This window comes from Phyllobates terribilis, unplaced genomic scaffold (assembly GCF_046119375.1).
Source record: "Phyllobates terribilis strain yellow unplaced genomic scaffold, ASM4611937v1 Scaffold_38__1_contigs__length_12584779, whole genome shotgun sequence".
In the NCBI taxonomy this organism is placed as follows: Eukaryota; Metazoa; Chordata; class Amphibia; order Anura; family Dendrobatidae; genus Phyllobates; species Phyllobates terribilis.
In genome coordinates, this window is record NW_027362798.1 from 10,697,136 (window position 1) to 10,711,979 (window position 14,844).

Sequence of the window (14,844 nt, forward strand, 5' to 3'; positions counted from 1 at the left end):
CCGCGTGTGCAACGCTGCGCGACACAGGCCCAGGGGCGCGTCAGAACCATAGGGAGTTCATTATACTGTGTGGAGGACCTTAGGGAGTGCATTATACTGTGTGGAGGACCTTAGGGAGTGCATTAATCTGCGTGGAGGACCATGGCGAGTGTCTTATACTGTGTGGAGGACCATGGCGAGAGTCTTACACTGTGTGGAGGACCATGGTGAGGATCTTACACTGTGTGCACTTTCTGCTGCTCACGGCACTTTACTAAAACTGTGGATGGATGTTAGCAGAAATAACCATATCAAACCCACTAAAATGTAACGCTAATTCCCAGGTGCCGGTACGTGTGATCCTGATGCGGCACACTGTTGCCACACGTGTGACAAACAGGGACACGGGACACGGATATCTCTGGTACCGTTTTTTCCTTTCCGGTACTGGAAATATATGGACGTGTGAAACCGGCTTTATAGGGAGTCTGGCCGACTGACAGCGGCTCACCGCTCCTGCAGCTGCACGATCTCGCGACCTAAACACAACAAGGTAAAGGATTGAACTTTATAAAGACACAACGATCAATGACAATGATGTAAATGATTTATCACTTTTTATTAATTCTTCAATACCTTCAATATTTGTCACAGTTGTTAATAGTAAACTAAAATGTTCTATGGAGAAAAAAAAGACAAATGAGGAATAAACCTACACATTATTTCCCATATGACGGAGTATATCTTTTGGGTGTGTTCACAATTGGCTGTTTTTCTGCGGCAATAACACTGCACTTTAAAGTACGAGCTTAGTGAATGAGATTTCTGAAGTCTCATTCACATGCTGCGTTTCTTTTCTAGTGTTTTTAGTATTCTGCAGCTTGTCAATCGTTTTAGGGCCGTTGCAGCGTTTTTCACCAATTCAAATGAATGAGAAAAAAAACAATTAAAAACACAGCAAAAACGTGCGTATTTTACTCAATGTTTTTCCTGCCACCAGTTTGGTTTTTGTTGAACAAAAAATGCTGCAAAAATGCAACGTGTGAACTTACCCTTATACTGGTTGTGTTCTAATTGGAAATAAAAGAGAACGGTCATGATAACATGGAGATGGATTTTATTCTATGGAGTTTCCACTGTACACATTGCTCGGCAGCATCTGTTTGTGCAGAGTCGCCTCTTGAAGATTCTATCACAAGATTCCATCATGACATCACTGGTGATGCTCGCCCATTATGACATCACAGCTCACAGTCACTACTTCTACAATGTACACAGGGTAGCGGGTGCCATTTTGGCTCCATAGCTAGTTACTGAGCGCACTTACAGTTTCTCACTATGGCCGGATTTTTTCTGGATAATTTTCAGGTACAAGCACTATGGGGTATTCTTATCAACAATCGCCCTAACATTGTGCTTCTACCACCCGATGGCGTCCTCAGCTTCACTCACCGGCTGGTGGTGCAGCTAGTAAGGAACTGCCTGACCAAATACCAACAAGGTCATCTCACCTCAGAGTATGTGACGGATTTACTTCATAACATCAGGACATTACTACAGCAGGTAAATAGCGGACACTCCGCACAAAACTTCTCCATATAGATAATTGATCCCGTTCTACACCCTGGTGACAAGCATTTTTATTGGTACAATTTCGGCACCATTTTTTTAAAGACACTGTGTCTGCGAATTCACACATAGAGTGTCTTCAATAAAATGGAGCCGGATAGCGTAGTATGCGCACACGCAAACCCCCATAGCCTCCCCACGTCCAGCAGGAGACCCCCATAGCCTCCCCACGTCCAGCAGAAGACCCCCATAGCCTCCCTACGTCCAGCAGGAGACCCCCATAGCCTCCCTACGTCCAGCAGGAGACTCTCATAAACTCCCCACGTCCAGCAAGAGACCCCCATAGCCACCCCACATCCAGCAGGAGACCCTCATAGCCTCCCTACGTCCAGCAGGAGACCCCCATAGCCTCAATGCATCAAGCAGGAGACCCCTATAACCTCCCCACGTCCAGCAGGAGACCCCTATAGCCTCCGCACATCTAACAGGAGACCCCCATAGTCTCCCCCGGTCCAGCAGGAGACCCTCATAGCCTCCCCACGTCCAGCAGGAGACCCCCATAGCCTCCCCATGTCCATCAGGAGACCCCCATAGCCTAAACACGTCCAGCAGGAGACCCCCATAGCCTCCCCACCTCCAACAGGAGACCCCCTATAGTCTCCCCACGTCCAGCAGAAGACCCCCATACCCTCCCCATGTCCAGCAGGAGAACCCCATAACCTCCCCACCTCCAGCAGGAGACCCCCATAGCCCCCCACCTCCAACAGGAGACCCCCATAGCCTCCCCACATCCAGCAGAAGACCCCCATAGCCTCCCTGCATCCAGCAGGAGACCCCCATAGCCTCAATGCATAAAGCAGGAGACCCCTATAACCTACCCACGTCCAGCAGGAGACCCCTATAGCCTCCACACGTCTAGCAGGAGACCCCCATAGTCTCCCCCGGTCCAGCAGGAGACCCTCATAGCCTCCCCACATCCAGCAGGAGACCCCCATAGCCTCCCCACGTCCATCAGGAGACCCCCAGAGCCTCCACACATCCAGCAGGAGACCCCCATAGCCTCAATGCATCGAGCAGGAGACCCCTATAGCCTCCCCACGTCCAGCAGGAAACCCCCATAGCCTCCGCAGGTCTAGCAGGAGACCCCATAGCCTCCCGTGGTCCAGCAGGAGACCCTCATAACCTCCCCACATCCAGCAAGAGACCCCCATAGCCTCCCCACATCCAGCAGGAGACCCTCATAGCCTCAACGCATAGAGCAGGAGACCCCCATAGCCTCCCCATGTCCAGCAGGAGAACCCCATAGCCTCCCCACATCCAGAAGGAGACCCCTTTAGCCTCCACACATCCAGCAGGAGACCCCATAGCCTCCCCATGTCCAGCAGGAGAACCTCATAGCCTCCGCACATCCAGCAGGAGACCCCCATAGCCTCCCCTGGTCCAGCAGGAGACCCTCATAGCCTCCCCACATCCAGCAGGAGACCCCCATAGCCTTCCCACGTCCAGCAGGAGACCCCCATAGCCTCCACACATCCAGCAGGAGACCCCCATAACCTCCACACATCCAGCAGGAGACCCCAATAGCCTCCCCACATCCAGCAGGAGACCCCCATAGCCTCCATACATCCAGCAGGAGACCCCCATAGCCTCCCCACATCCAGCAGGACACCCCCATAGCCTCCATACATCCAGCAGGAGACCCCCATAGCCTCCGCATGTCCAGCAGGAGACCCGCATAGCCTCCCCACCTCCAGCAGGAGACCCCCATAGCCTCCATACATCCAGCAGGAGACCCCCATAGCCTCCACACGTCCAGCAGGAGACCCCCATAGCCTCCGCACATCCAGCAGGAGACCCCCATAGCCTCCCCACATCCAGCAGGAGACCCCCATAGCCTCCATACATCCAGCAGGAGACCCCCATAGCCTCCCCACATCCAGCAGGACACCCCCATAGCCTCCATACATCCAGCAGGAGACCCCCATAGCCTCCGCATGTCCAGCAGGAGACCCGCATAGCCTCCCCACCTCCAGCAGGAGACCCCCATAGCCTCCATACATCCAGCAGGAGACCCCCATAGCCTCCACACGTCCAGCAGGAGACCCCCATAGCCTCCGCACATCCAGCAGGAGACCCCCATAGCCTCCCCACATCCAGCAGGAGACCCCCATATCCTCTGCATGTCCAGCAGGAGACTCCCATAGCCTCTGCACGTCCAGCAGGAGACTCCCATAGACTTCTCACGTCCAGCAGGAGACCCTCATAGCCTCCACACGTCCAGCAGGAGACCCCCATAGCCTCAATGCATTGAGCAAGATACCGCATAACCTCCCCATGTACAGCAGTAGAACCCCATAAACTCCTCATGTCCAGCAGGAGACCCCCATAGCCTCCCAACATCCAGTAGGAGACTCCTATAGCCTCCCCACGTCCAGCAGGAGACCCCATAGCCTCTGCACGTCCAGCAGCAGACTCCCATAGACTCCCCACGTCCAGCAGGAGACCTCCATAGCCTCCACCCCTCCAGCAGGAGACCCCCTTAGCATCTGCATGTCCAGCAAGAGACCCCGATAGCCTCCCCACGTCCAGCAGAAGACCCCCATAGCATTCACACGTCTAGCAGGAGACCCCCATAGCCTTCCCCGGTCCAGCAGGAGACCCTCAAAGCCTCCCCACGTCCAGCAGGAGACCCCCATAGCCTCCCCACGTCCAGCAGGAAACCCCCATAGCCTCTGCACGTCCAGCAGGAGACTCCCATAGACTCCCCATGTCCAGCAAGAGACCCCCATAACCACCCCACATCCAGCAGGAGACCCTCATAGCCTCAACGCATCGAGCAGGAGACCCCCATGGCCTCCCTACGTCCAGCAGGAGACCCCCATAGCCTCCGCACGTCCTGCAGGAGACCCCCATAGCCTCTGCACGTCCAGCAGGAGACCCCCATAGCCTCCGCACGTCCAGCAGGAGACCCCCATAGCCTCCGCATGTCCAGCAGGAGACCCTCATAGCCTCCGCATGTCCAGCAGGAGACCGCCATAGCCTCCTCACGTCCAGCAGGAGACCCCTATAGCCTCTGCATGTCCAGCAGGAGACCCCCATAGCCTCTGCATGTCCATCAGGAGACCCCCATAGCCTCCGCACATCCAGCAGGAGACCCCCATAGCCTCCCCACGTCCAGCAGGAGACCCCCATTGCCTCTCCACGTCCAGCAGGAGACCTCCATACAGAGGCGTACATAGGAATCATGGGGCCCCATAGCAGAAGCGCTAAATGGAGCCCCTCCAAAAAAGTGAAAATTGTCGGGGATCAAGGAAGAGCATATCTCATAACTTTCCAGCCTTTACACAGTAATTTTTCTCCTGCTGAAGTCCTAGATTCCTCTTTTATTTCCCCATAAGGTATGATGCCAACAACAGTGCCCCCCCTAAACACAGTATGTTAACCCCATGGTGAATTCCTCCACATGCACAGTATAATGACTCTACCGTACCCCACCTCAACTCTCAAGGCAAAGTATGGTGACTCCAACACAGTATGATCCCCCAACTGTGACCCCCACACAGCCCTCCATGTAGTATAATGGCCCCACACCTCTCCACACAGTATAATGCACTCGCCATGGTACTCCACACAGTATAATGCACTCGCCATGGTCCTCTACACAGTATAATGCACTCACCATGGTCCTCCACACAGTATAATGCACTCCCTATGGTCCTCCACGCAGTACAATGCACTCCCAATGGTCCTCCACACAGTATAATGCACTCCCTATGGTCCTCCACACAGTATAATGCACTCCCTATGGTCCTCCACACAGTATAAGACATTCTTCATACAGAATACTGGCCCCCATATAGTCCTCTCCATACAGTATACTGGCCTGCATATAGTCCTCCATACAGTGTACTGGCCCCCATATAGTCCTCCATACAGTATACCGGCCTCCTTATAGTCCTCTATAGAGAATACTGGCCTCATATAGTCCTCCACACAGTGTATGGGTCCCAATATAGCCCTCCATACAGTGTATTGGCCCCCATATAGTCCTCCATACAGTATACTGGCCCCCATATAGTCCTCCATACAGAATACTGGCCCCCATATAGTCCTCCATACAGTGTACTGGCCCCCATATAGTCCCATATAGTCCTCAATACAGTATACTGGCCCTCATATAGTCCTCCACACAGTGTATGGGCCCCCATATAGTCCTCCCTACAGAATACTGGCCCCCATATAGTCCTCCCTACAGAATACTGGCCCCCATATAGTCCTCCATACAGTATACTGGCCCCCATATAGTCATCCATACAGTATACTGCCCCTCATATAGTCCTCCACACAGTGTATGGGCCCCCATATAGTCCTCCATACAGTGTACGAGCCCTTATATAGTGTATGGGCCCCAGGCCTCCATACATTAAAAAAAAAAAAAAATGACATACTCACCTCACCTGCTGCCGCTGCTCTGCTCTGGACTCCTCAGCGTCGCTGTCTTCCCGCTCTGCACTGTGACTGCTCAGCAGAGGGTGTGGTGGAAAGACGTCATCCCACCCTCTAACCTGAGACGTCACAGCACAGGACGCGGAAGACACCGGAGCTGCGGAGGCACGGGGAGAGGTAAGTATTGTGCCGGGGCCCTGAGCGGAGCGGGGCCCCCCGCCTGCTCAGGGACCCGACACTTGCCCGGGTGCTAACGCCGGGCCTGGGAGCGGAGCCTGTTGCAAGGGCCCCGCTGCGGGGCATACACGGTGCAGGCGACTGCTATGGGCCCCCCCCCGGCTCACGGGCCCCATAGCAGTGGCGTGGCCTGCCGCCATTGGCGGTACGCCACTGCCTCCATAGCCTCCCCACTTTTAGCAGGAGACCCCCCATAGCCATGATGAAATGACGCATACCTCTATTTCTGGCACCACACTCCTCCTCCATCCCCGTCCTCCTCCCGGTGTGGATGTGTTCGTACAGTGCGCTTGCGCAGTCTATAGCGGCTTCTGAAAGAAGGACCCATCCCTGGTTATATTATAGATAATGGTGGGATAGAAGTTTCTTTCCTCCAATATAAAACACGATGAGTCCCCAGAGTTATTGTATCTGCAGAGAGGAGCAAATGTCACATACAATGGCGGCCTCCTCCATTGTGACCTTTCTCATCTCAAAATTTTCCTTTTTGTTTCTTTTCCTCTTTTTAGGCTGAAGAAAGATCTCAATATGGAGATTTGGCTTTTATTAAAGACCTGGCCGAAAAAGTCCTGTGTGTACTGGAGCGTCCGGCTCGCTCATTGGAACGCCTGGTAAGGAGCCGTCATCTTCTCTAGCACACGTCTGATTTGTACAGTTACAATTGGCTGCATCTGTAAATGCAGGTTTAGTCCTTCCTGATTTATCTATGTGATGATTTAGTGTAAGGTTCCACATGTTAATTATATATATTATATCTACCAGGAAACAGCAGAAGGCGACACCAAAGACGAGCAAAATCTAATCCCGGGACTGAACAGCAATCTGACTACAGGTAAGCCGATCACCCGACCTCCTACAAGAAATATCCAGATATTATACAGAACAGGGAATAATCTTACATTTACTCTGTATATTCTGTGTAATGGGAACCTGTCAGCACATTTTTGCATATTGTGGTATGACTGTACTGGCCATTTCTCTGTAATAATTTTTTGCAGAAATCCAATGTCTCAGTCAAGGGAAATCTAATGTAGAAGCCGTATACAAATCAGCATGGAAGTGCACTGGGGGCGTGGAAGAAGAAATCCATACTGTGACACGCCCCCAGTGCACTTCCAGGATAATCTGCATATGGCTCCTACGCTTCAGCTCTCTTACCATCACTCACATGTACAGCGAGGGTGGGGGGGTCCTCATTCATGTGATCATTGGGGGGTCCTCCATCATTTCCATTACATTTATTCATGGATGCGCCGTACGTTCACATATTTGGAATCCCTATATAATAAGTATTATTCCCATTTACAGACATCTTGTCATGTCTGAGTTATATTGTTGTAATATATATGTAGGATTAATATCGTCTAATACATTTTATTTCTTCATAATTTTTTCACTCTTTTAGAAACAACTGTGCTGGCGGATGCTGACAGTAGAATCTGTGAGATCCCGGAGATCCAACAATCTGACGGTGTAAGTATCATGGAGAGAGATGTCGGTGTATCACCAGATTATGGGGTGGGAATGACACGTCCAGTATTGTCCCCATATAACCATGGGATGTCTCTATTCTAAGAGGAGATGACAGAAGGGAGACGTTTTTGCATCTAGAGCTTTTTTCCAGCAGCTTCTATATCTTTATATAATTTCTTATTCTTTTATAGAGCGTGATCAAATCATTGACCCCGTCAAGACAGCCGCATAAGAGCGACTATGGGACATCCAAACTGATCAGCAGTGGAAGTTTTGGGTGAGTTTTCTGTTGGCATAATCCACGTTTCTCAAGGTTCCCAATGACAATGCTCCAGACTCTGTGCTCTGCCCTTCAGTGTTATCATAGGGAAATTATATGATCTGTAGGAAAACAAACTGTTAAGGAAAGGGATTAAAATAGAATAATATATTACACCTGCCTGTCCTAGACCCTCATCTGTTCTTATACTGCCACCCCCATCAGAGCTTCCCGATCCTCCGCACCGGTCTGTTCTTTTCGGAATCCATTAGCGAACTGATAAGAGTAATTGGCAACACATGGTCAAGTGAGGGGGTGACACGAAATTTCATCAATGACATCTGCACCCCCCATCCTCCACCATGACCATGTGAGTCTACTCACTGGTCTCAGCAATAAAGACTGGCACAGAGGACAAGTGGCTATAATGGGTTTCATTTTTTGCAGCTCCTTCGCTCCCCTCCATTTATTATGTTGTTATGTCTTGGGGTATGCGGGAGCATAATTAACGTCATGTTATGGCAATTGGAGCACTTTTAATTTGGGCCAACTTTTATTTGCACTGAATCGTATCTACTGGTCTAATGTAGTGAATCTGCCCAAGAATAATTTCAGTAGATTCTCTCATCTGTAATGTGACCTGGGTGAGGGCTCCGGCGGACGTGGCATTGTGGACACCTCCCATAGGTGATCTATGTAGTGATCTTTTATCAAATTCTAGACATGGACTTCCAGTGACGGACAGACTTCTAGCATTAAACATTAGTACAAAACATTATATAATGACTTCTATAGATGTTCTTGTAGTAAAGATTCATTCTAACCATTGATTCTCTTTCTCTCCAGTGCCGTCTACTTAGCGCACCATAAAGACTCACACCAGATCTTTGCTTTGAAGAAAATGTTCAAGCGAAACCTGAACACTCCAAAAAGAGTGGCATTGGCCTTTCTGGAGAGGGACATCCTAACATTCGCTGATTGTCCCTTCGTGGTCTCCATGCTCTGCTCCTTTCCAACGAAATCTCACCTGTGTATGGTCATGGAGTATGTAGGAGGTAGGACATGTATATTGTAGTATATTCAGCCCATGTCTGCTTACATCTTATCACTGCTCATATAATTAGGAAAATTAGGACAGTTACATCCTCACAGTGCATTTACTGTAGGTTTTCTATTACCAAGATGCCTGGAAATTCATTGATCTGTGTGCAGCAGTGCTATGGTGCCAGTGAGTCAGATCGGGCCTGGCACCGCTCGGCACTGGGCCCCATTCCACCACCTGTCATCACAATTTCAGTGGTATTCACATTGTCAGAATATGAATACCGATGAAAACAATGGTGGATCAGGGAGCCAAAGGTTCCTAAATCCACCATTCAGCCTCCGCAGATGGGTCCGAGACTCCGTGTACTGCAGGTTCTTCGATGACGCCACAATATTGCATCTGTAGTGTGGAGTCTCAGTACTTACACTGCACAGGTGGGGCTGGTGGGGGCCATAACACTGAGTGATGGGGCAGGTGGAGACCATATGCTGAGTGGTAGGGCTGGTTGTGGCCATAATACTGAGTGGTGAGGCTGGTGAGGGCGATAATTCTAAGTGGTGAGGCTGGTGGGGGCCATAACACTAAGTAGTGGTGGGGGTCATAATACTGAGAGGTAGGGCTGGTGGGGGCTATAGTACTGAGTGGTGGGGCTGGTGGGTGCCTTACTACTAAGTGGTGGGGCTGGTGGGGGCCATAACACTGAGTGGTGGGGCTAATAAGGGCCATAATTCTGAGTAGTGGGGTTGGTGAGAGCGATAATACTGAGTGTTGATGCTGGTGGGGGCCATAATACTGAGAGGTGGGGCTGGTGGAGGTGGTAGTACTGAGTGGTGGGTGCCTTACTACTAAGTGGTGGGGCTGGTAGGGGCCGTAACAATGAGTGGTGGGGCTGGTGAGCGCCATAATACTGAGTCTTGAGGCTGGTGGGGGCCATAATACTGAGTAGTGGGGCTATTGTGTGCCTTACTACTAAGTGGAGGGACTGTTGGGGGCAATAACACTGAGTGGTGGGGCTGCTGAGGGCCATAATACTGAGTGGTGGGGCTGGTGAGAGCAATTATACTTAGTTGTTGGGCTGGTGGGGGCATAATACTGAGTTGTGAGATTGGTGGAAGCCATAATACTGAGAATTGAGGGTTGTGGGTACCATAATACTGAATGGTGTGCCGTGTGTGGGGCTATGGGGGACTGTGAATGCCGCTATATTGAGTTGGTGACTGTACATGCCCCTACACCCCCTGGGGGTCCTCATATTGAATGGTGTGCAGTGGGGGTCCTTATTCTGTGTGGGGATCCTAATTCTGTTTGATTGGCTTTGGGGGCCATCATACTGATTGGCAGTGGTGGAGACCATTATATTGTCTGAGGGGCTATGGGGGCCATTATATTAAGTAGGGGGGGGTTTGGGCGCCATTATACTAAGTAGGGGGCTGTGACTGGCCTCATACTGAGTGGGGACATTATAGACAGGTGCTACATCATATCTGTAAGGTGAAACTGGATTAAGATTTCACTGTGGGGATATCTAACTCAGTCTGTGGGTGGGGGCATTTTTGGGAGCATCATACGCTAAAATGGCTATAAAAGGTGTATTGCTGTTGAGAACATCGATTGACTTCAATAAGGGTTTTTTTTTGAAGGGGCGTGCAGTTAGAACTTTTGCTATGGGGCCCTGAGATTTCTCTGTCCGCCACAGTCTGTGTGATCTCCCTGTAAGTCCGCACTGAGCATGTCAGTATCTCCAGCTGTAGACGAGATGTGACATCACTTTATGTTATTAGTTACATGGAGGACATTTCTCCATCGATTCAGACTAATATTATGTGCACTATACATTATATCTGTTTATATTCTCTCCTATCCCAATGTCTCCGCTCACTTCCCATTATACATCATGGTGATCTGCTGTATAAACCACTCACCGGTCATATTTCCTTTCTTCTATAGGTGGTGACTGTGAGACCCTCCTAAGCACCAGGGGTCCTCTATCTGTCCCCTTGGCCCGCTTATACTTTGGAGAAGCGGTTCTTGCTGTGGAATACCTCCATAGCTACGGTGTGGTGCACAGAGACCTGAAGCCGGATAAGTAAGTGCCCCTCGTAGTATAATAAAGGGGGGAAGTTATCATTTATTATCATACGGTCTGTGAGGCTAAAACCATCTTCTCTTCCACAGCCTCCTGATTACATCTGCTGGACACATAAAAGTTACCGATTTTGGGATTTCAAAAGTTGGTGTCATGATACCAAAAACCAACACCTACAAGGAATTAGCGGAGGACATCACCAGGGAGTTCCTGGACCGTGAGGTGGGTAACACTTACAGGAATTTAGATTGTTCTTTACAAATCTCCAAGGACCAAAGCAAAGAAAGACCTTAAATATAACTTTTAATAGATACATTTAAAAGCACCCATATCAATATATAAAGACAAAATCCATAAAATGCGGCGGCAGCAGTATTCTCCGATCGGGGTGTATTTATCTCCCGCGTCTGTCCACTGACTCATTGTGGCTATCTCCTAATATGATCCCCTGATGAACCCCAAATTAGGAGGGGGAGAAACGTGTTGGGACAATTTACAGATAAGTCCTCTGGTTACTGCTGACTAAAATGCTTTTTTGGCAACTTTTTTTGTAATTCGCACACTGGATAATGCTCTGTCCCAACATTTGGACGTGTCCTGTGTAGATCAGTCCTGACTATAGATTAGCCAGGGTGGTTATGAGGTTGTCTATATATACCGTCTGTCCTAGACTATTATCTTCATGCTCAATGTCATTATATAGGTGACTTGTTACTACTTTGGACATATTTATGTTCCTATGTTTACCGTTAATTGAGCACACGTGCTTTTATAATATTGTTCTTGTTGCCCGTAATTGCCAGCACTAATGTACTTTATGTATCTATAATAGGCTTCTGAATGATGGTTTATATATCATACTGAATTGTGTATAGATTGGTGCATTTGATATCGCTCTCTGTACTAGTGGAACTACATTATATCAGCTTCCCTGTTTCCATATAATTGATACATTGAATATTGCCTTTTTTTCATTCAGCATGTTAGCAGCAACATGACTGTCTGCCTTTCATCATTATCTGTATATGTGTATGTCTGTCTAGGGATGGATAGGGTCACGGAGGGTGTGCCGATGTGGAGCGGGGGCGCCAAACCGATTAGCTAGGGTGTCAACCTTCACTGGCAGGCGGGATCTCAGCCCATTTGGGATCTCTAGGGCAAGCCTGCATGTCAATTATCCTACGTTTATCCCACTACCCATATATTGTACATTTTATGGATTTTGTCTTCATATATTGATATGGGTGCTTTTAAATGTAGCTATTAAAGATTATATTTTAAGGGGTTTTCTTTGTTTTGCTTTGGTATTTGGTTAACTAATATACCCCATCTGTTCACCTTGCCTTTGGCATATGTTTTTTTTTCTTTACAAATCTCATCACACTATTGTGTCTTCTCTACATTCTTCATTTCTAGAGAACGTTTCCATTGATATTTTATCTTTTGTCATTGTGTTTTTATGGCGAGAACGTGTTATAATAATCATTTTATCATTTTCATCTCTATCTTCTGTTGTTTTCCAGTTATGTGGCACCCCATATTACATCGCCCCAGAGGTCATCCTGAAAGAAGGCTATGGAAGACCTGTTGACTGGTGGTCAATGGGGATAATCCTACATAAATTTCTCACGGGATCTGTACCATTTGATGGAGATTCTGTAGCTGAGCTTTATGACAGGATTGTCATTGGTAAGTGGAATGATCCGACCATTGCTTTGATCAGTTACATTGGTTTAGGTGTTTACTTTGCTTTAGCTTACAGTCCAGTAAAGAGATTTTATTTTCTGTATAACAGGTGACATAATTTGGGATTGTAATTCCGCTCCTACTCCCAATGCACAGAACCTGATTACTGAGCTGCTCAGAACAAATCCTGCAGATAGACTTGGGACAGGTAAGAGATATAATACTATTCATATTAGTATTAATATTCACCTATCACACTTATCACTCATGTCCTTGAGGATCAACACTTCTCTATCAGATTGTCCATTTCTAGTTCTCCACACTATGACTTTCAGTCTTCTTCCTTCATGTTGACTCAGTTATGTCATTAATTCAGATTAAGTTAAACTGTTCAGATGTGAAGCAATCTCTGACAATGTCCACATCACTTTTGTTTTGTTCTTTTTCCAGGAGGATCACTTGAGATCAAGAGTCATCCATTCCTGAGTGACTTAGATTTTAACAACCTTCTAAGTCAGAAGCCAGAGTACATTCCTCAGCTTGCCTCAGATGTGGACAACAGCTTATTTATCGGTAAGTAGAAGAAGACATCATCTAGACTAAGCGGCTGTTTGTCTTGTCTTCCATAAAATGTAATAATCAGTACCCACTAATATTGTGATAAATGACGCCTGTTTTATACTAACAACCTCTAATAATACTTCATTACTTTTGTAGATCACTCTGAAATAGACCATTCGGTCTCAGAGGATGAGGAGGGTACAAGTGTGAACAATGAGAACCTTGACTTCCAAAATTTTACATCTTCTTCTGAAAGGCTTTCTAAAGTAAGTACCGTATGTACGCAATAAATCCAAAATATGTGAAACAAAAAAGACCTCTAAAAGTAAAAAAAAGTATTTCATATCTTGTTTTTGTCCATGTTTAGCTCTGTACCATCACTACCAGAAAGATGAATGATGAGGACCAGAAGTCTCCTCCAGAGTGTACGCCAGCAACCAATACAAATATCTCAGAAATGTGAGTAGATTATGGGGTCATTAATGGGAGTTCCAGGCTGATATATATGCACAACACATAATATAGGACATAAATACCATAATATCAAATTCAGCCTCAATGATTAGCGGTCATTGTGCTTTTGGCTTCAGAAACCGTTGGTGATAATAGCTCATAATTGCAGCCATTCACACGTATTAGAGCTGCCCATACTGTAGGAGAGATGTAGTATGACATGCCAGCCATTATTGCTAGTTGTTTTTCGCTCTGATCCATAGAAGGTAGATTGGAGCATAAAACCTTCCTCACTATGACTGTCATATGTCCTATTAGGCCCTCTAGTCGGTGTTCTTCTAGTGAGACCACCCCTTTTATTCTGCATTGACTTGTGATTTACATGTTTTTCTTAAATCATAGAATGGGAGAGTTGGAAGTTACCTCCTGGGTCTTCTGGTCCGACCCCCTGATTCTTCCTGACAGGTAGAAAGAATCGTTTTCTGAATCTGATAGCGACAATGCTATAAACAGCTTGTCATCCTCGTCCCCATCATCAGGTATGTATGTACAGCATCAAAAGGTGAATGTTGACTTCAAGGCTCAAATATTTGGTTTTTCTGTATTAGGTCTCCTATGTTGTCCAGGTTTCATGGATCCCAATTATGTTTTCCATGGGCCCATACTGTATTTCTATTTCCTTCATTTTATCCAGGAATTGTTTTCATGGATTCTGTAAAATACGTTTTAGCATCCAGGAACTCACTTCAATATAAGGAGACATCGTCTCCTATAGTAGAATATCGCTCATTAGTGATGCACCACGTGGCGGCACACAGGGCGCTTACTGCTCCATATCAGTGATACATCTAATGCCCCTCAGATTAGGTCATGAACGGTATATAGGACTTATTCTGCCCTATAATAATGTAATGCCAGATTATCAGGACTATAGGGGACAGGACTAGAACAATTCTTCTATATACAGTACACAAAGCAGATCCTATAAGAATATTTCTTTACTGAGTTTTTTTTACTTTCTGATCAGAATTTCCAACTGAAGAGGAAAGA

The 14,844-nt window shown here is 47.6% G+C and overlaps 1 protein-coding gene across 1 annotated transcript; it reads left to right on the forward strand.

Annotated features, from left to right (window-relative positions):
• Positions 1–12,088: 12,088 nt before the first annotated feature.
• Positions 12,089–14,549, forward strand: LOC141182957 (microtubule-associated serine/threonine-protein kinase 3-like). Its single transcript, XM_073661023.1, has 8 exons — positions 12,089–12,115; positions 12,618–12,783; positions 12,890–12,988; positions 13,231–13,353; positions 13,498–13,607; positions 13,709–13,800; positions 14,197–14,259; positions 14,489–14,549. The coding sequence occupies exons 1-8, from the start codon at positions 12,089–12,091 to the stop codon at positions 14,547–14,549; spliced, it is 741 nt and encodes a 246-aa protein (XP_073517124.1).
• The last annotated feature ends 295 nt before the right edge of the window (positions 14,550–14,844 follow it).

Bases quoted from the DNA above. Each gene is read 5' to 3' on its own strand.
- LOC141182957 (XM_073661023.1), top strand. From the start codon at position 12,089: ATGACTGTCTGCCTTTCATCATTATCT. The intron at 12,784-12,889 runs GTAAGTGGAATG...TCTGTATAACAG, and splicing joins TTATGACAGGATTGTCATTG to GTGACATAATTTGGGATTGT. The intron at 14,260-14,488 runs GTAGAAAGAATC...CATTTTATCCAG, and splicing joins CCCCTGATTCTTCCTGACAG to GAATTGTTTTCATGGATTCT.